This window comes from Micropterus dolomieu, linkage group LG15, assembly GCF_021292245.1.
Source record: "Micropterus dolomieu isolate WLL.071019.BEF.003 ecotype Adirondacks linkage group LG15, ASM2129224v1, whole genome shotgun sequence".
NCBI lineage: Eukaryota > Metazoa > Chordata > Actinopteri > Centrarchiformes > Centrarchidae > Micropterus > Micropterus dolomieu.
The window spans coordinates 11,484,976-11,505,286 of record NC_060164.1 but is presented as its reverse complement, the minus strand read 5'-3'; the positions used below and the strand labels follow the sequence as shown (position 1 = coordinate 11,505,286).

Genomic DNA, 20,311 nt, shown 5'->3' with positions numbered 1-20,311 from the left:
AGATACAGTTCAGATACTGTATCGTAAGTGGGCTTTGGCTGATGATGAAGCACGAAAACAACGATGTAGCTGGTGTAGATTAAAGTAGATTAAAGCTGTACAGAATTGAATTAGTACTCAAAGTCAATTTTGCCACTAGTCCGTCCTCTCTGCCTAAAATATTAATAGGACAATGCAACCGTTCATACATGGCATCAGTTGACTGACTTAATGACAGCTCATAATTTGGATGAGGAAACAGTGACTGTATCTCATTAAAAGATCGGTATCACAGAGGCTGCCGTTAGCGAGTTGATGGGACGGGGGAGGGGCCCAAAACTGAATGATAATTATTGTCTGTTAGAGTCCAGGCACCGCTGAGAAGTGTGAAAATAAGCTGCAACCTTTCTCTGATGTCTCTCTGTCTTCTCAGATTGCTAAACATATGCTCCATAATGTCTCAGCACAGATTACCTGAAGCCTTATGTACAAAACAACAAAAATCTTTGATGAACAACCCATTTTTGTGTGGGTGTGTGTCTCTGTGTGTTACTGTTTGGAAAAGAAAAACATATATCACAACAGGGGAGCTTTATTAAGCATGTCAGGAGATGTGACATGGTTTTCTCCTATTCCAGATGCATTTGGTTAATTATTTACCACATTTCTACTATGTAGCTAAAATCTTAGCTGGTAAAAATGACTCCCCGGCGTATATATATATCATAAATCCTTTTAACTATCCATTCACTGTGTGTCTTGACCACAGTGCAAGTACATTTGTTTTACAGTCATGTTTACTTCTTTACCTCTCCATAGAACTGACAGGAAGAAATCCTATTAAAAATACTCTGACGATCACCAGTAGTCATAAAGTGCCATCTATTGGCAGACAGGGGAATGATTGGAAACATGCTGCAATGCAACACGAGCATGACTTTTTCAGTATCCTGTTAGACTTAAAACACCATGCTTGTATGTAATTATACAAATAAAAATTCTGATGAGAGACAGTATTGTGTGTTTTTTTCTGATTACATATTCACAACAACTAACTTTCACCTTCTGAGCTTTCTGTTATTTTGCCCTGTCTTTGCTGTCAGTCACTGTCGATGATCTACTCCGTTCACATGCAGGGGGAGATGGTTGAGTCTGGAGTCCCAGTGGAAAAAGGGGAGAAAGGAGAAAGAGGAGACCCCGTATGTATTTTCCTGCAGTGACATTTACAATGCTATTGTGTTACAGAGTCATTAACCAAGGCCTCCTCCCACAGGGTCAGCCAGGTTCAGAGGGGACCAGCGGGATGAAAGGACAAAAAGTAAGTCACATCAATGTCAAGTGTCATTCATGATGATTCCCTCTGTGCTCCGTGAGCCTGTGTGTGTGTGTGTGTGTGTGTGTGTGTGGGGTGGGGGGGTGGATATGAGCTGTGGAAAGCAGAGAGAAAGAGAGGTGGTGGAGGTAAGATAGTTCAAGCAATATAATTGGTATGATTTCCCAGAATTCAAAGGCTAAACCTTTTGAGTCAGTTATCTTCTTCAAGTGTGTTTACCCTCCAAGGGTCTTTGAAATCATATTACATCAAATAATGAATCTGCAGGTGATTATTTCTTGGTTTTTACAGTTGCTACTGTTTGTATCCTTTGCTCCTCTAAGCATGCTTTTAATCATTGTCTTGCTGATGACAGTTTCTGGCTGCCTTTTTGTGGCTGTACACAAATTACAAGTACATATAATTTTATAATTTCTGTGAATTTTATCCATTTGCCACCATATTTGGTTCACAACAAATAGGTAAATGCTGTCTGAATTCTTGTAGGCATTGCCTATTTGGCATAAATTGGCAACATTCTTGTATGCACGCTGCAGTTTCAACCAAATTCAGATGAAAGGTGCATATATCATCTCCGAGCAACACTTATGAAATTTAATGGGATTTCACAGCAAGGTAATACATTTAAATGGCCTCAACATATAATTATGCATTATTCACAAATCATCCAAAGATAGAAAAAGTCTCTTAAAAGCTAGTGAGACTGCATTTGGGCACAGTTGTGCTTCGAGCTGAATGGTTATGTCTGGGATCATTCATATGTTTAACATGGTAAACATTATACCTGCAGATGATGATGAAAAGCAATCGCATCGTCAAAGTGTTTACTATTCATCCTGAGGGACACATGAACATATGACCCAAATTACATGGCAATCCATCCAGTAGTTGTTGGGACATTTCACTAAAACCCTCAAAAATGTCAACCACGTGATGCCGCTAGAGGAAAAGTCAGGTGATCACCAATTCAGTAGGATTCATTCTCTGGGAACCATGACTGTATAAAATCCCATGGCAATGCTTTAAACTATTTTCATCTAAACCAAACTGAGGGACTGACCGACATTGCCATCACTAGAGCATGGCTAAAAACCTTTACCTGATGATGGCAAGTTAGCCAAACATGTTTAAATAAATAAGACAAGGATATTGGAGATGAATTGTGCGACTTGTTTAATTAAGCCCATATGTTCCCAGGATTTAGGTATTCTCTAAAAATCAGCACGATTGTTTTCCATCATGTGTGTTTTGATCCAGATCCAACTGGGGATGAAAAACATCTAAACCTTTTCTGTTATTAAAATGACAAATTTAGAGAATTGTGTATGCTTGGCAAGGTACCCCATGAGTGCTCCGAGGGCTTTTTAGTTTTTTTTTGTTGTTGTTTATAGGGCTGTATAAAGATATTGTGCTGGGTTTTCTTGTTTTATTAAAATCAAGTTATAGCTTGTAAATTACACACATTAAAAAGCGGTATACAAGGTGTATATATATATGTAAGCCATAAGTATGGCAACATTCTATGTGATGCACTTGAAATGCACACCACTGCAGAATGTTTTTAACAAGAATGCTTTAATGTTTTCTTTGCACTCCTCTCATGGCTCTTCTCACATTACTTGAGTTAGACAATTGGTTATGTTATTGCCTCCTTTATTGTTGCTCGAAAACCTATTGATGTAGCTGTTTGAGGTCACCTTGCTTTCAGAAATAGTTTCTCTTGTGCATTTTTATCCTTTGTCTTTGTTTCTTTTTTTCTAGTTTTCCCTTTTTTTGTCACTGTCCATTCTGTCTATCAGTCTGTACTGATTGGTATTTTGTTTCTGTTGTATTTTCAGGGTGACGTCGGCCCTCCTGGTCCCCCTGGTCCTGTAAGTACAATACAGTGATGAAAGCCCACCTTACACAATATCATTCATTGCCAATTATTATGAGATTTGATCAGTATTTTATCTAAAGGGACCACACCATGTTGGATGAGTAACAACAAATGATTATAACATCGGTGCTTTGTTCACTGCGGCCAACCTGAAAAAAAGAAAATGTCAGTGTTTTGTGCATCAGTATGCTGTTCACATCCTACTATGAAAAAATTTGGAACCATGGAGAAACAGGCAAAAGCAGGGTTTCCTTTTGCTGTCACACCACCAACATGGTGGCATGTCATCTTGTAACCAGTATCCATTCTTTGACAACCTTGCAGATGTGTTCATATAGTTTCATTACAAAGTGGATCAGAGTTGGTAAAGGGCATGAAACATAGGCAGTTGAAATGCGTTGTGTTGGATTTATCCGAGAAAGAGCTTCCTCGTTTTTTCCAGGAAATGAACTGTATTTGGCAGCAAGCTCCCAATGAGTCATTTTTGAGTATTGTACACAGAAGAGAATTATGCTCAAAATAGCTTGCACTGGCATTGGAAGCTGTGAACTGTGTATCTAGTATCAAATTAACACATTTGCCATCACCCACTGGCGCCGTAATTGTTTGACTGGAACAAAAAACAACTTGCAAATTAATAGAGGCCATGCACCACATGACGTGTTTATAATGTTCATAATTGTAAATTAAGGAAACATTTTGTCGGAAGACACTAGTGCTGCCTTCAGTGGAGAAGCAGATAAAAAAAACGAGAAACCCTGATGTCATGGTGGTTGTCTGATGTACGCTGAAGGTGACACGGAGTAGGTGGCGCTGGGATGATAGAATGTATTGCTTAGAGTCAAAAACACACTGTGACAAATCAGTTAAAGATCTGCGAGGGGGCAGTACTGACTACAAAGACATGCAGCATCTATGAGATCCCTATTTGAAAAAAAAAGAGACATTAAACTATATAAAGTGTGAAAGGAAAACATGTTGGAGCCCACTTGTCACAGTGTGAAGGGGGTTTGACATTTAGATGACTCCTAATGGGTTTTGTTCTAAAGATCTGTTGCCTATTGAGCCTCTGAAGGCTTCACACATGAACTTGGTGACAAACTTTGATGGCTTTCATTCTCATTCACATTGCTTGTTAGCAGGTGATTCATATGGAAATTAGACAACTTAATTATATAGCGAACAAATATCACTCCCTTTCCACTGGTTTCACTGGTTTGTGTCTAACCAACAAAAAGCCAACTCCCTTAATAAGAATAGATATCAGCGTAGGCGGTTTTAATGGCTGTTCAAAACACTGAAGTCTTGCATTGCAATTCTTTTTGAATAGGTGTCTTCTTTGTCTATATTTCATTTCAACTTCGGGCAGAAGATAAAGAAATGTTCTGTCAAAACTGAAATACTCAGTTGTGTTCATTGTTGTGTAGTGAGGTGTGGGCCACCCAGAATATAGGATATGTATACTATAGCACACAGCATAGGGGAAAGCATTAGTCATTTGATAAATGAGGCTGTTTGAATATTTAGTACCAGTCTCTGTCCGTGCTCTCTGCTTTCCCATGGCAGATAATTTTGGCAGTTAAGCATTGATTTCCCTTACACAGCAGAAGCAAGGGTTCAGATCATTACCCTCCCTTCATAAACCTTCTTGTGCCTCTGTTTATTAGTGACAGGGGGGAGCAGTGGGCTTACAGGCATGCACGGCCATCACTTCCCCCACTGCCCTTAAAGTGGCAAAACAGTCTGAGACGGTCCTGCTTTTATTGCTGCCAGTACTGCTTTAACTTTACAATCTATTAAACTGAATATGTTATTCCAAGGTATGTTGTGGAAGAAGGTTCTATGCAGTAATTCTCTCCTCTAGAGAAAAATTCATTCAGAAATTTCTGATCCGGTCACAGACTGACTGCTTCTGTGGCAGCTGCTCTGGAGAGTGACTGCAGGTTGAAGGTTGACTGATTATGCAGGCACTCCACTGGGACAGTAGGGAATTCAGTACCTTACCGAAGGTTACTTTGAACATTGTTACTGAAGGAGGGGAGAGCAATTAATGTCAAGTTTATTTTGTACTGTATAGCCCTTAATCACAGTAACATGCTCAAAGGGTGCACAGGCACACATTAGTCAGGAAACAAGGACACCTATACAGGCGGACAAAGAAAAACAAACACACTTAAATGGGGGAAAAAACAAGGGAAGAAGTGGCACTGATCTCAATACAAGCCACTTTCCTGCCAAATAATCCATTCCTTCTAATATACCCAAATCGTCCCCCACCTGGAGATGGCTTTCAGATCCAAGATTGCTTCTATGGTCTTTTGCTTCTTTCATTGTTATGTAAACCACCCAAGAATGATCTGGTTATAACTGCATACAGCGGTGAAACATGTGGTTAACACAGCACAAAGGGCCTGAGGACATTCAGATGTAATGAGAATCTGATGATTATAGATAGATAATTAGCATTGCTCCCTAGATTGCTTTACTCAGTTCTTAATCCACTGGGCCTTTAAAATTGGCCTCACTTTTACTGTAAATCTTTTGTGCCGTTTACATCAACATTTTATTGTGCGTCTCATGTCCAGATTGTATCTCAATGTGCGAACCTGCTATATGTCTCAAGTGTCGGCCATGAAATGTTCCACCCCTCTCTTTATTTTTGAAGTGGTGAAAAAAGCCATTAGGCAACTGGAATGCTGAACACAAGTTTCTGTAAATTTGTGGATTAAAAAAGCATTTGCATTTACACTTGTGCGCAGTGTGGTCACTTGTGTCAATAGTATAGCCATTGAATAATTCCATGTGCCCTGGGTGTATTTCCCCCTGTGTTTTTTTTTTGGTCAAGATTGTATTCTGATCCGCAATCATGTATATTAATTCCAGGTCTAAATCAAGTCTTTGATTTTATGTGTAACATACACAGGGAATGATATGAGGATCAAGTAGCTTTGTAGAAACACTGCAAAGAAGAATCTGATGATAGCTTTAATTTAATGGGATTTAATTTGGAAATTTCTTCTCTTCAGTTGTAGTAGTTCCGGGAATCAGTCCACCTTAACTGGTTGGTCTTGACCTTTCCACTTACATTTCTTTTCATTTAGTTGTAGAAGGCTCTGCCCAGCCGCTCTGTCACCTCACTTCTAAGCTTTACTTAAGAAATATAGAAACATTAAATCTAGATAGTGATTTATTTTTTCCACTCAAACTGAGGATCAGATTGCTATCAAGAGATTCATGTTGGGCACACATTTGTGGATCAAGAAGTTGTTACTTCTATATTCCCGTTCTAAACAATCAGCTCAGGAGAATTTTTTAAGATTCTTACTTGCAGTAATTGCGAGATCAGTAGAGAGTTCAGAGAACACTGTGTCTTTTTCATTACTTCTAGGTGATGACAGCTCACGGATTAAGACAGCTCTCTGGAACTGTAAGCAACTGTTTATATCATAAAATCTGAAATGTTTAGTTATGGTATGTTATTTTCTGTGGTTCCTCTTCAAATTGTTAACTTCAGTCTGATTTTATAGTAGTCTGTTTTCTCTTGTGTTTGAGGATGAAATGAAGGAGAGGACCCTAAAGGCAGAAAAGGGAGATCAGGTAACTATTTCCCTCGTTATGATTTCTCAGTAAAGACAATTTAACCATAGGAAACTCAGTATTTGTTTTCAAACATCGCAGCCAACACTTGACACCACAGCGTGAAAAATGTTTCCATTTCTTATGTAACATCAACAAAAATCGAGTTGACATTTGGTTCGCAAAGAACAATTGAACATCACCTGCTGTTCAGAGCTGGAAGTTGTCTGCAGAGGTGGCGCACAGAATAAATTGTTGTACAATTATTGTTTGGACCAACAGCAGCTGCATCTACTTGAGGCAAGCAGATTACAAAGGCCACTGATGCAGCTAAATCAAGAATCAAAAGCAGCTAAATGAAAAAGAGAAACACATTATATACGTAGAGATATAAGAATCTACTGAAGATGAACTACTGAATAATGGCAATCGTCAAAGTCAAACACTCGGCATAAAATTATGACACGTGTAAGTGGTATGAAGGCATGAGCAAAAATGTTATATATGGTATCTCAGGTGTAGACTTTATTTGAAAAAGTTGCTTCTTTGATTATGTTCACATTTTGAGAACAAAGGAGCAAACTTGGCGAAGGAAATACTCCATATTCTTAACCTTCACACAGTGTGAAAGCTAACTTCATGAGGGTCCTTGAGGACATTTTAAAAAAAAACCTTACTGCTGTCAGCAAGAGGAATGACTTACTTGACTATTCTTTATGCACGTTTTGAGAAATGGTTGTCTATCTCCTTTACTCTCTACAGGGGGAGAGAGGAGCTCAAGGACCACAAGGCTTCAAGGTAACTTGTTGAAGACCTAGCACTGGCACTAAAACTTGAGCATTGCTGCCAACAAAATAAAACTCCAAAGTCCCTTATGTCCACTGAGTCCCACTCTGTAAAGCTCTCCACTGTGACTCTCAAATGAGCGGTCACAACGGGTCGTGCTGTATAGAGTATACATATTGTGGATCAAAGCCATTTTTATTGTAGCAAAAGTTCTTTCTTTGACATGCAGTAAGTCCTGACAGTGGCCCTACAACATGCCATATCCATTTTGGTGTTTCTGAGCTGACACACCAGAGTAATTTCTCTTCCAGTTACGACTGAAGTTGACCTTCACTCCTTTCTGGTGTCAACTTTAATGCCTCTCCTACGAAGCGTCTTTGAGACATTAATGTGTGCAGCAGTTCTACTGTATCTCGAATTCAAAAAGAAAGCGATCACAGTTACAGCGATCAATCGCTTATGTGGATCACAAAGCTTGGGGCAGAATCATTCATATACAAATGCTGTTTAAATAATTTGCTTACAGTGTTTGGAAGTTGTAATATGCATAGGCTTTCTTTTAACTTATTTATATGAGGTTTTGGGACTGCTACAGTGTTTAACGACCGTCCCTGCCTACTCTCCTAGCATAAGTTCACTGTTTGTGAGTGTGTGGGTGCTTGGTGTGCAAACTCGCACACCCATGTGATATTTTTCTCTACTATACTCACATCACCGTGGCTCAGTGAGTTGTGTTGCCCTCCCATTCCTGCTCTGCTGGCGTTTTGGGACTTTTACAGTGCTTAATTATCATCCCCGCTCTCTCTTGCAGCAGGTATGTTACTAGAGTGGAGTGTAATGCTTTCAACCAGACCATTCAGACAGGCCTTGGAGCATGAGAGGGCAATGCTTAAATTTGTATATATAACAAAGCTGTCTGCTTCATTGCTTTATATTCATGTATGAAAATGTCAATTAGACAGTAATCTGCGTGAGAAATAAAGAGAAGAAAAAAATAACACAATTTTTGATACGGGGTACTAAGTGTTATTTCCTAAATACTTATTCCTCAAAAGTATGGAAAATGCCTATTATTCCCCACAAATATTGCATTTTTGACCAGTACAGTGATATTTTGAATTTAAAACTGAGAAATGTGTGAATTTGTGTCTTCATTCACATAAAATCTGAAAAAATAACCTATGAATTCAAATGAGCATGTATTTATTCTAAAGTAATACCAAAATGACTACAAAAGATTTAGAAATGTGTAGTTTTTCAAGATTAATGATTGTACAGTAAATCACACTAAGCTCACTAGCAGGGACGTCACAAGGATTGAAAGACAGTGGGGGCTTAGCCACCAGGGTATGTGTAACTTGCGCTTGCAAAACCTTTTGCTACTGTATTTGAACTACACTTATGTCAACAACCAGTCATGAAGCCAAGATGTTAAGAAGTAAAAAGCAACAGACATATTCTCTTCTTCCATTTCCTCTCTATTGAACAAAAGTTACTGTAATGTTAGCTTTTAGCCACATCAAAGCTGCGTGGGGGGAATTTACTGTGCTTCTGCTGAGGTCTTCTGTAGGCTGTGACTTAAATGCTATCCATCTGCTCATGCACATGTGTGATAAAGTAATAGCATATCTAAGTCCTTTCTTTATTAGTTGCAGGTTTAAAGAATGCTATTTAATAACACTAATTACTGTTACTGCACTGTAGATTGATTCAATCAGTGTGATTTTGCTCAGTAGTTTAGCTTGCATACAAGCATACAATAAATACTTTCTCATGTACGCTCTTGATAAGGATCCCATTTCAATTGGCTACTGTCTGAATTTCATAAGGCAGAAGTATTTATGATAGCTTTTATTTTATTATATTATTATATTATGTTGTATTATATTTATATATTGTGTATGTATATCTGTGGGTACACGCTTATGTAAAGCCTAGCCTACATTTAGGCAACATTGACATATTTATTTAATTTATTAAGTTGGTCAGAATCTAGCAAATATAATAAATATCATAAAATAATTTAGTTTAGTTGCCTAGATCTGCCAACTAAAGCCTATTGTTAGAAGAAAAAAAACACCACACATTTCTTTAGACCTGTAGACCACTACTGACCTCAGAATCAACTGCCCTGCCACTCTCCTGCTTCTCTCTCCCTCTCCTAAAATATCTTAAGATATCCATCTGGTCAATGAACTGAAGGATAAACCGGTACAATTGCATTAACAGGGACACTATGACACACAGTTTTCACTGAAAACAACATTCTGTGGGGACTGATATTGTTTAGAAATCCTATCATAGAGATATTAGAGGCATTCACACTAGCTAGACTAGAGTTTTCCATAGCCAACAAAAATATCTAAATTTAAGCAAGTAACAATCATTAACAACAACTTACAATTCACTCACTACATTGAATCAATCTTCCTTCACCATTCATCTGTGTGTGTCAGTGAGAGTGTGTAGTCAGGGTTATGTTGCTTGGCAGAGCAGCGATTAACTGCAGCCTCCCTCAAGGTCCTATTGCCCACACAGTAGGGATTTAAATTGTGAAGCAGAGGAAACAACCAGAATGATTATTTTAAATACAAAATATATTTGTATTATTCTATCATTTATCAGTATTCTTGCTTGTCATTTTTGTACTGTAGAAGTTTGTAGTAATTTTTGTTACTTTAGTATAAATACATGTTAATTTGGATTCATATGTTGTGTTTTTCTGACTTTACATGAACGAAAAGACAAAAATTTGTCAATTATTTCATTGGAAATAGGTTTATTTCAAAACAACTCACATAACACTTAATACCCAGGAACAAAAAATAAATAAATACACGGTGTAATAACCACTTATAGTGATCAATTTGACCCTGACAGACATGATCACTATAAGCGGTTTCCACTGTATAGGCTTTCTCTTATGTGACATAAACAAGTTAAAAGTCTGATGTTTTTCTCTTTCATGTTCCTGCCTCCCCCATACATCTTACTCACCCTTTTTGGTGCTTGTACCAGGGAAACATAGGGCCTCCTGGACTAAAGGGAGATCAAGGACCAGAGGTGAGTCTTTACTGTACTCATCTCATGTCTGCTGTGCCCCTCAGAGCAGGTGAAACGAGAGGCATACAAACCAGCTGAATATAAACAACAGTGAGACGACGGCCACTCAAGTTCCCTGAAATTTTTATCTTTTAGGAGTTGGATCTCATTAACAGTACCTTAGATGGATTGATGTTACTTGTAGAACTTGATCATAACAGCTGGTTCAGGCCCATATTAACTAACATACTGAAAGGTGAACATCTCATTTATCGTTTCTTCAGCTGGTTTTGGTGAGAGCTCTGTTTTTAATGGTAGTGATTATAATATTACCAGGAGAGCAGATTATTTGTTAGTGGAATATGGATAAAATTGCATATTAACATTAATGCTTAGGTTATATATGTTTTGTAAATGTAATCACTGTTTACACACTCATTTAAATGCTGAATTCCAATCATGAAACGTGATAGTTGCCAGGAGACTGATGCATGTACACTCTTTCTCAATTGTCATTCAACATAAGCTCAGTTTCGATGGTAATATGTGAAGCGCTCACATCATCAGTGTATACCAAGATCATAAACAACATAACCAATGAGTACGTTTTATTTGAGATAACATGTGCGTGCAAAGCTACAGCTCAGTCATGACGATATCCTCAGCGTACAGTGCATTAATTGTCATGAGACTAACCATGGTTTATTAAAAAGGCAGCAGGGGCAGCACTTCAACAACACAGCTATTTGAAATACTCTCGAAAGTCGATGTCTCGAGTGTAACTGGCTGGGCTATAACATTTGAAAGCCCAGACAATTTTGTCACCAGACAAAGGGAGAAAATAGCCCAAAGTAATGGTTTTCCTTTGTGTTTTGCCAGGGGAAGCCAGGCCTGCCTGGACTCCCAGGACTCCCGGGCGAGCCAGTAAGTATATTGGCACAAGACATAGCACTTCATGTCAAGCCTCCTTTCTCTCATTGCCTTCTCTATCACCTTGCCATTTCCTCTACTCTCTAACTCAGTCTGCCAAAATGAAAGAGAGAGATAAGAGAACTGATAAACGTCACCAGGCCGAGGCGGAGAGGAAGTTGGGAGAAAAGTCCAGAATTTTTACACAGACGATCAGTAATCAAATTTAAGAATTAATTAGTGGAAAGAGGCAAATCTGAGCGCGTTATGCCAGGAACGGAGGCAGAGGCCCAATCTGTTCTCCACACCTGCTTCAGTAATGAGCATCTGTCTTTACTCAAAAGCAGGGAGGGAAAAGAGGCATTTCATAAATCCTGGCTAAGGGAAATTATGTTGGAACACGGCAGCCCGCTGAAGCAGTGAGGAGGAGGAGATAAATGTGTGTGAGAAGATGAAGGCCTGGTGATAGATGTGTCTCTTTTCACCACTATTTACAGTGCTCGCCAGGGGAGCCAGGGGAGCCAGGGGTGCCTGGGAGAGATGGCCTGAAAGGGGAAAAGGTAGGTAAACTTCAAATTAAGTTATCACCTCAAAGAAAAATATGAAGCTATGATGTTTTATCATGGATTGAACATGCTAGACAACTTGTGAAGACACCTTTCAGATTATTTGCCCTGCATGCCATCCTCAATCATGTTGTAACTTTGTGTTCTCGCCTTTGATGCCTCTGACTACTCTGTTATTTGTACACAGTATTTTTTTCTTGCAGTAGGACTTGTTCCAAATACTGTGCTGAAAGTGGAAAAGCGCACAGTTGACATGCATATTTGATGCGGTCTGTCACTTGTCAAAATAAACGAAGCAGTTCCCCACCCACTGGAGTCACTCTGTTTCACTCCGGGGCAAGAGAAATAAACCTAAAGTGCTGAAGATTCCTACATCCATTCACATTTATAATCCTCTTTTGTCATCTTTGCTATACTGATGCAAGTTCTGGTTGTATAATCATGTGGTAGTGTATGAATAAATACATGGAATAAACAAAGCTCACTAAGACAGCTAAGATGCTCACAGTGTCAGATGATATTTACCATGTGCAACATCTTAGTTTAGCTTGATAGCATGCAAACATTTGCTAATTCTTTCTAATGACAAAGTACAGCTGAGGCTGATGGAAACTAAAGTTTAAAAGTACTAAAGTATTAATCAAATTGAAATTATGACCTTATGATGCAGCAAGAGGAAAAGTGAGGGGATCATCCAGGTCTGTAGGAATCATCCTCAAAGGACCATACATCTTTGTACAAAATTTGTGGCAATACACCTTATAGATTTTGATATTTGTGGTGCACCAACCAACACTGCAAAAAGACAACAGCACTAAGGCCGTAAAATTGCACCGCAGAAGTTGATTTTACTTCCTTTTTTGGTAGAATGTTAAAAACATTTCAGTGAAACTGTATCCATGACTGAAAAAAAATATATTTGAGGCAGTGAAAAGAAAGTGGACACTGCTGTTTCTGCCCTGTGGACAGTGATGTCCAACCTTAAAACCCGATGGTTTTGTGAGGGCCCATGCAGGGCCAAAAGCTGTCCCCTCTAACAAACAATGTTAATGTTTATACCCATTGATGTACCTGCTTTACCCTCCAGCCTTGTCCTTGTTCACCTCCCTGTGTGTAATACAGCATATCCTTTGCATTGCTGAGATAACACAGCCACTCTGACATTTTGTCTATGGAGAAACTTCTGAAAGCTGTTTGTCTTTCTGTCTGAAGGGGGACTCTGGTGGAGTGATGGGGCCACAGGGACCTCCAGGTCCCAAGGGTGAGCCTGGAGAGCCTGGAGGTGGATATATGGTGGGTACCATATTGAGTTTCAGCAGTCACTTTCAACTGACCTTGATGGCTTCAGACCTCGAGTCACAGGACACAGAAGATGGCAGTGTAGAAAACAAGAACATTCAACAGAAGTTCAGAAAGCAGATATTCTGCAAATAGCTGGAACAGCAGCAGATGAGTTAAAGGAAACTAGCTCCTCCAGCTGTGTAGCTGCCATGACATTATGGAGATGCAATGCCATTAGGTAATCCACCATTGGATAACCCCAGCTTGGGTAATCACCTATCCTCCCATTTTGGAGCTTATAGCTGTTGAAGCACTCTCTTTTATGGAACGTGGCTTTGCATATAGAAATGTTCATTATAGCTTCACCAAAAAGGGGTTGCATGTGCAGCCAAGGCCTCAGTCCTGGTTGACAGAACTTGGGCTCCTCAGTCACCAGCAAGTGCTCTATAAGGCTTTAAACAATCATGTTTGTGTGTGTGAACTGAACATTAAGCCCAACAGCAGACCTACTCATCAAGCAAGGGGTGCTGTGTTCGGTTGAGCAGAGTAATAAGGGAAAGATTGCATTCAGGCAGAAGTATTTAAACCTATTTAATGTTCTCTAGCACTGTGAAAATTGGAGCAGGATTGGAAAAGAGGGCTATATAAGTGTGTGTGCGTGTAAATGTCAAGGGGAGCTGTTTACAGCAGGCCAATGACCTCTTATTGTTGTTACATAGTTCAAAAGTCAAACAAAGAGAGCTCTATCTATCGTAGAGGACATCCTTCTGCATCGATCCTGATAGTCTTTTACGAACGTCATTTCCATCTGCAGTTGTTGGAGGAAAATTCATTCTCAACATTTTATGGTCTTTATTAGGTAAGACAAAGAAAAGGGAAAAAAGCCATAAACAGAATTGTAAATGGTCTCTGCATCTTTAATGAGTCAGCCTGCTCAAGTCGTGAATGTCACTTTATTGATTTTACCTTTAAATGAATAATGAGCAATTTACTGTTTGTTTCTTTTGGCTTTTATTATTTGCATATATTAGCCATCTCTCTCTAAAGTACTGATATAAAGGTTTTGTTTCAATAGAGTGCCAACGCATAATGTTTAATGGAACTTTCTGAAAATGCTGTCGTGGGATAATATTATTTGTCCCCAAAAAGTTCTGTGCTTCCCAGACCTTTTCTCTGTTTTATGTTTGAGTGAATTGGTACATTTCTCCCTAAAACTGTAGAATTGCTGTGTAAGTTCAAATCCAACTACCGCACAGCTAATTTACATTGTGCAATGTAGGACTTGTAACACTAATACATGCTGACCACAGAAATCAATGTCTCATCTGAACTGTACAGTAAATAATGCTCACAGTAGCCTCGATTCCAATCAAGATTTTTCTCTGTGGTATGGCATTATCAGTTTGCCTCTATACATGGAAACTATTAAAAGTGTTGTAAACAGTATTGAACATGAGCTCATAATGCAGCTCTGTGTTCAGACTGCTGTTTGTACTGTGGAGTGTAGCTCGCACACATCCAGTAGTTAAATTGTGGCACTAGAACAACTTTTTTGGGCTGCACCTCAGTGAACTGCTGATGAATGTGCGGTGAATCCTTATCCTGATGTCTTCTTCTTGTTTTGTAGGGCGATGGTTTGTCTCTAACCAGAGGGTCTCGTGGGCCCAAGGTAGGAAGCACTGCTGTGGTGGAGCATCTATACTGCTCACTATGTGAACTTCTCCAGATAGATCAGGAATGTTCATGGTAACTGTGCATGTTTTACCATAATAATTTCATGTTCAAGTTCAGTATAGGTTAGTGGTTCCCAGTTTTTTTTGTCCAACTGTCAGACTGAACTCAAGCACTCCTTCATCAACACCACCTGTCATGCTCCAAATGTGTTCCTTTGAAATGATTTTAAACTAATAAAAGTGTATATTGTTAGACTACAATAATACTTTCATACAATAGACTGTCTGACTGTCTTTTGTGGTTGAAGCTAAATGTTTCAAACATTTATCCATTACTTTAGCTATCTTCTTGATCTACAAATTCATTCCTTTAAGCATCTATTCCAACCATTTGTCTGTTACTTTTAGACCTATCTGCTGACTTGCTGGCTACTTTTCACACACCCTTAATAGCAACACACACTGCAGTGTTTAGGTTGGCAGCTGACTCAGTATAAGGACTTTTGTTTTAACCTGTTGTTTTTGCCTGTTTGTAGTGAATGTTTTAACTAATTACTTTTTCAAATTAGTTGAGCTTTAATTAGATTCTCTGCAATCTTTAAACATACCCCCTTGCAACTGCAGAAGAACCGATGGTTGAGAATCACTCGAGTAGGCGATACCATTCATATAGGTAAAATATGCTCACATACTGTATTTACTTCATTTTAAACTGAGATTTCAAGGTTTTGGAGTTCGGCAGCAGGTTTAGACAATAATGCACTAAAGATGCCCCAGTTATCAAAGGAACATAATGTTTTTTTTTAGCCTTGAAACTACTGAAGGCAAAATACAAAACGGAAAATGAGTTCCGGCAGAGTCTGAATACTTAATGATCATGCAGTGCAGCGGCTCTCCATGACGTCTGGATTCACTATCACTGAAACCCTACTGCTCTCTTTGATTTTTGTCAGGGTGAGCGAGGTGTCCCAGGATTGCCAGGAGATCATGGTGAAAAAGGAGAACCTGGCGAGAGTGTCATCGGCCCGGTTGTGAGTGCGATGTTGTATTGATTTGTCTCTGTCTCCCACGTTAATATTTTAGTTCAAACTATGATACCTTCAGATTCCTGTCTGTAGGCATTGAAATATCCTCTTTGAATATCAAGATCAGCATTCATTAAATACACTGTCCGATGAAAATGCTAGTCATAACTGTGAGGTGCTGGCGTATTGCACTCTGCCTTCGTCATATATGCTCTGCACCAAACCTCACAGATTAGATTGTGAGTGAGTCTGCTTTCATTTTTGAAATACAGGATTGTTGGAGACAGAGAATCAATAGAGCGAAAGCTGTCTAACACAATTCCTTTATGGGATAGTGGGTGCTAGAGGGCTGACGGTGTTAACACGATGTGTGATGTGTTCTTAGGGCCCCATGGGACCCCCAGGAAAGCCGGGAATTGAGGTCGGTGGAAAATGTACTAAATCCACAACACACAAACAGCATGTTCACCTTTACTTTCTAATTTTCAGCTCAACGCTGCTATGGCCCAGCACTCTTTTGTGCAATACAAATAATACTTGTCGGTGTTTGTTAGTTGTTAGCTGGTTGTTTAAAGCAAGAATCTTCAAATCATGTGTCTGGGCGTTTCAGGGCCCTCGTGGACCCTCAGGTTTATCTGGCCCTCCTGGAGCTCCAGGAAGGGAGGTGAGTGAGATCAGTCTGCCCTTCGACTCTTATACACTCCCTCACAGATCTGCAGATAAAAGATGACTAATAAGAAGCATAAAAGAATGTCAGCTACTGTAGATGAACAAGTATCACAGCTCCTGGACACTAATCCCCACCAACTGAGATAAGGGTGAAAGCAGAGTCTTGCAGGTCTGTTTGATATCATAGCCAGGAGGATTGTTAACTGCTTTCTTTGTCTCAATTAAAGGGCTCCCCTGGTAGACCAGGCCCCCCGGGCCCTGCTGGACCCCCAGGTGAACCAGTAAGTAAGGAAATCTGTTTTTTGATTTCTGCAGTTCAGCAACATTGCTGCATCACTGCTTGAACTACTGAGCTCACCTTAAATTCAAAGTCACTATTAAAAGAGTAAAGCTCCAATTTTGGGATCATTAGCAGCTAGCCCTGCTGTTCACTAAACAACATCACTTTCAGGAAAATGTTATAGTTTATGACAAATTGGCAGCACCCTGTTGTCAAAACATGCTTTCACATCTTTCTTGTCTATTCATGTGTTTCAAGTAAGCAATATTTACTGTTGTTCTGAAAGCTGTAGTGTGGTAGGAGTGCTGCTGTTGCATCAAAGCCTTGTACATTTGTAACCTATTTATATTCATGTGTTGTAAAGACACAGGAAGCACATTTATTGTCCATTTGATGTTTTAAAAAATATACATAGGCTGCAATTCAACATGTTTTCCTCAACTCGACAGAACAACAATACTTTGAAGATGTGAGGACTCTGTCTTTCAGCAACAAAGTTATTAAACTGTTTCCTCAAGCATTGCAGATAAAAACTAGAAATGAAACACTGAAAAAGAAGTTTGTTAAAAACGTTTGGGGTGAAATCACATTCCTTAAAGACTTATAAGATGGTCTCATAAATTGATGTTTCGAGCAATTTACAAGATACAGTTGCACCAACTAAAAGAACAGTAGAATATTTCCACAACATGAAAGATTTGTTCACTCTGAAATGAAGACTGTGGCAATGTGTCATGGATTTCTTTCTTGTTTTGTTTTTTGTCAGACTGCTCTGCCAATTGTTGGAGACATGGGCGCTTTACTTAAGGTATTGTATCTTCATAGTTAACGATTGAGCTTTTCACAAACAGTAATATGCAAAGTGGCACGTTAGTATTTAAAAATGATCGATATTTGTTAATTTAAGTGCCCTTCTGCTAATTTTTGGATGCTATCAGTTTACAGCGATAGTAAAAGCCTGGGAGAAAGATCTGTAGAAAAGACAAATCATCTCACATGAGGCTCCAGGCGTACACAGTCACCGCAGGTGCATAGTCAAACTGTATGACAACATGTTTAATTAGTGAAGATAATAGCATATAGAGATGTCACACCAGTGCAATGTAAATATTCAGTGCAAAAAAACAATTAAATACATAAAAAATAAACATTGAATTCCTCTGCAGATATGTAAACATACTGTAGATAGTTTTGAAAATATCATTGCAATGTGGCAGTTTTCTTCCCACAGCACGAAGACTCACATTAGTTTATTTCACAGCTAAAGCCTTTTAACAAAAAGCTTTGACAACAGGTCTCACTTCTCTTGCTTCTGAAATGATTGAAATATTTTATAAATCTGTTCCCTAAAACCACCAGCCATGCAGCATTGTCTTTATTTTCTCACTTTGAAACTGTGTTCCAACATGTTCGTCATACATAAAAGGTTATTGTCCCTATTCTATCCATCATTTGGCACAAACAGCATCCAAGGTACTTTTTAACTTTTCTGACCAAATGCCAAATTTGGACCCGGACTGTGAGGCCAAACGCAATGTGAAACACTATTCAGCCTGCAGCCTTTATTATCTGAGATTATAGAGTAAAAAGGGAGATCAAGTACTTCTTTTGTGGCTGTTACCTTTCATAATGGGCATTTTCCATCAAAATCCACACAAATAACAGATTCTTTTTTTCTTTTGATGGAAGCAGAGTAGTCACCTTCCTTAATTATAATACCTGCAGGGCAGCACTTAGCTAAATAATGTGTTTTAAGGTTTAATACTTAATGCACGTCAACTCTGACAATAAATAAAATGCCTTCACCTCACCAATCATTAATAGATAAAGACAGTTGCCAGCAGTCTTATGATTTTCTTTCACCTTTTCCTTCAGTGTCAACTTATTGTATCCATTAAGTGCTCTGTTAGATTCTGCTACTGTTTGCAGCCTTCATCGGAGTTGTTTAGTAGCTACTTACTTACTTATATTTAACACCTGGGTGACACCTACAAAAAAGGTCTACACACAGTTTTGTTTCATTCATAAGCTCAATAATAACATGCTCTTATATTGTTTTATTGCTAACATTTCCTGGAAGATAATTAGATGACTAGGATGTCCAGGTTATTTTCCATATTGTATTTCAGACTCAGCTTCTGATTTAATGCCGCTTTTTAATGGTGCTCTATTCTCCCTCCAACTGTTCTTACCTATTTCCTGGAAGGTGCAGTGCCTATATCTAGACTGGATCAGGGACAATGATATTTAAGATTCTCACCTAAATGTCAAAGTCAATAAGTTTGACAAAGTTCACCACTCACCTAGTTGTGGGACACTCTTGGTGGGTTCGCATTATTTCTGCTCTGCAGACATTTAGAGAACACTTTGTGTCAGGTGGGGTCTTGTCCTCCACCCAGGGGATGTGACATAATAACGGGTGAATATGCAGTGCTCCAGCTCAGCTTGATGAAATCTTATCTGTGCCACCACTTTTGCTTCCTGCCTTGCCTGCGCTGGCAGAATGCCTGCAGTGTGTGCCAGACGAGAGTCCCAGGGCTTCCTGGGCAGAAGGGAGAGAAGGGGTCCCCTGGAACGCACGGAGTAGAAGGCATGGTGGGAGAAAAGGTACAAGTGACTCATCAACATGGCAGGCAATTTGGAACAGACATTGTAAACATGTGTATCTGACCATGATACTTTGCACTACATGAAACTTGTTAAATCTCCTCCAGTTGTTGCTTATTAAATGTGTGTGCTTACAACCATGTTAAGAGTGTACTTGTATCCTAAACAGGGGGATCCTGGTGTAAGAGGTCCTATGGGTAACCCTGGGAAAGAAGGCCCAAAGGTAGGCATGGGAATATTAGTTGTAAATATCCTCAGTACATAATAAAACACATCTTTAATGTAATGCGTGTGGATCTAAATAAACGATTCAGCTTCTATGATAGTGTTTATTGAAATGTATGTTTAATCTAGTATATAGAGATTAGCGTTGACAAACACTTTTCATAAATTGTCTTTTGGATTATCTCTGGAAGCCTCACCAGCTGTTCTACATCTCACATTATTCTGTACACCCGTATGCGCTCACTGCAGAATTTGTTGCTATGGATACAGTGTTGTACCACAGCGATACAGGCTAGGCATTTTCAAGGCATGTGCTGTAAGAGGGGAAGAGACATTTTGAAGTTTACACCCATCAGCCTTGAGTTTTAGGCCTTTGGTGAAAAGCATTCACTCTTCTTTCCCTCCTTGGTTTTGCCTCCCTGCAGGGTGTAAAAGGAGAGAGAGGGTTCCAAGGCCCTACAGGGGAAAAAGGTGATGAGGT

General features: G+C 39.2%; 1 protein-coding gene across 1 annotated transcript in view; it reads left to right on the top strand.

Moving 5' to 3' along the window:
- The window catches only part of LOC123984532 (collagen alpha-1(XIX) chain), a 95,680-nt gene that overhangs the window by 53,204 nt on the left and 22,165 nt on the right, over positions 1-20,311 (top strand). The window contains exons 14-31 of the mRNA XM_046071458.1: positions 1,116-1,178; positions 1,253-1,297; positions 3,151-3,183; positions 6,580-6,618; positions 6,744-6,788; positions 7,530-7,565; positions 11,475-11,511; positions 12,012-12,064; positions 13,283-13,363; positions 14,979-15,020; positions 15,978-16,055; positions 16,435-16,470; positions 16,660-16,713; positions 16,946-16,999; positions 17,765-17,806; positions 19,501-19,605; positions 19,775-19,828; positions 20,256-20,309. Of these exons, the coding sequence (XP_045927414.1) occupies positions 1,116-1,178; positions 1,253-1,297; positions 3,151-3,183; positions 6,580-6,618; positions 6,744-6,788; positions 7,530-7,565; positions 11,475-11,511; positions 12,012-12,064; positions 13,283-13,363; positions 14,979-15,020; positions 15,978-16,055; positions 16,435-16,470; positions 16,660-16,713; positions 16,946-16,999; positions 17,765-17,806; positions 19,501-19,605; positions 19,775-19,828; positions 20,256-20,309 (951 nt within the window). The remainder of the gene's footprint in view (positions 1-1,115; positions 1,179-1,252; positions 1,298-3,150; positions 3,184-6,579; positions 6,619-6,743; positions 6,789-7,529; positions 7,566-11,474; positions 11,512-12,011; positions 12,065-13,282; positions 13,364-14,978; positions 15,021-15,977; positions 16,056-16,434; positions 16,471-16,659; positions 16,714-16,945; positions 17,000-17,764; positions 17,807-19,500; positions 19,606-19,774; positions 19,829-20,255; positions 20,310-20,311) is intronic.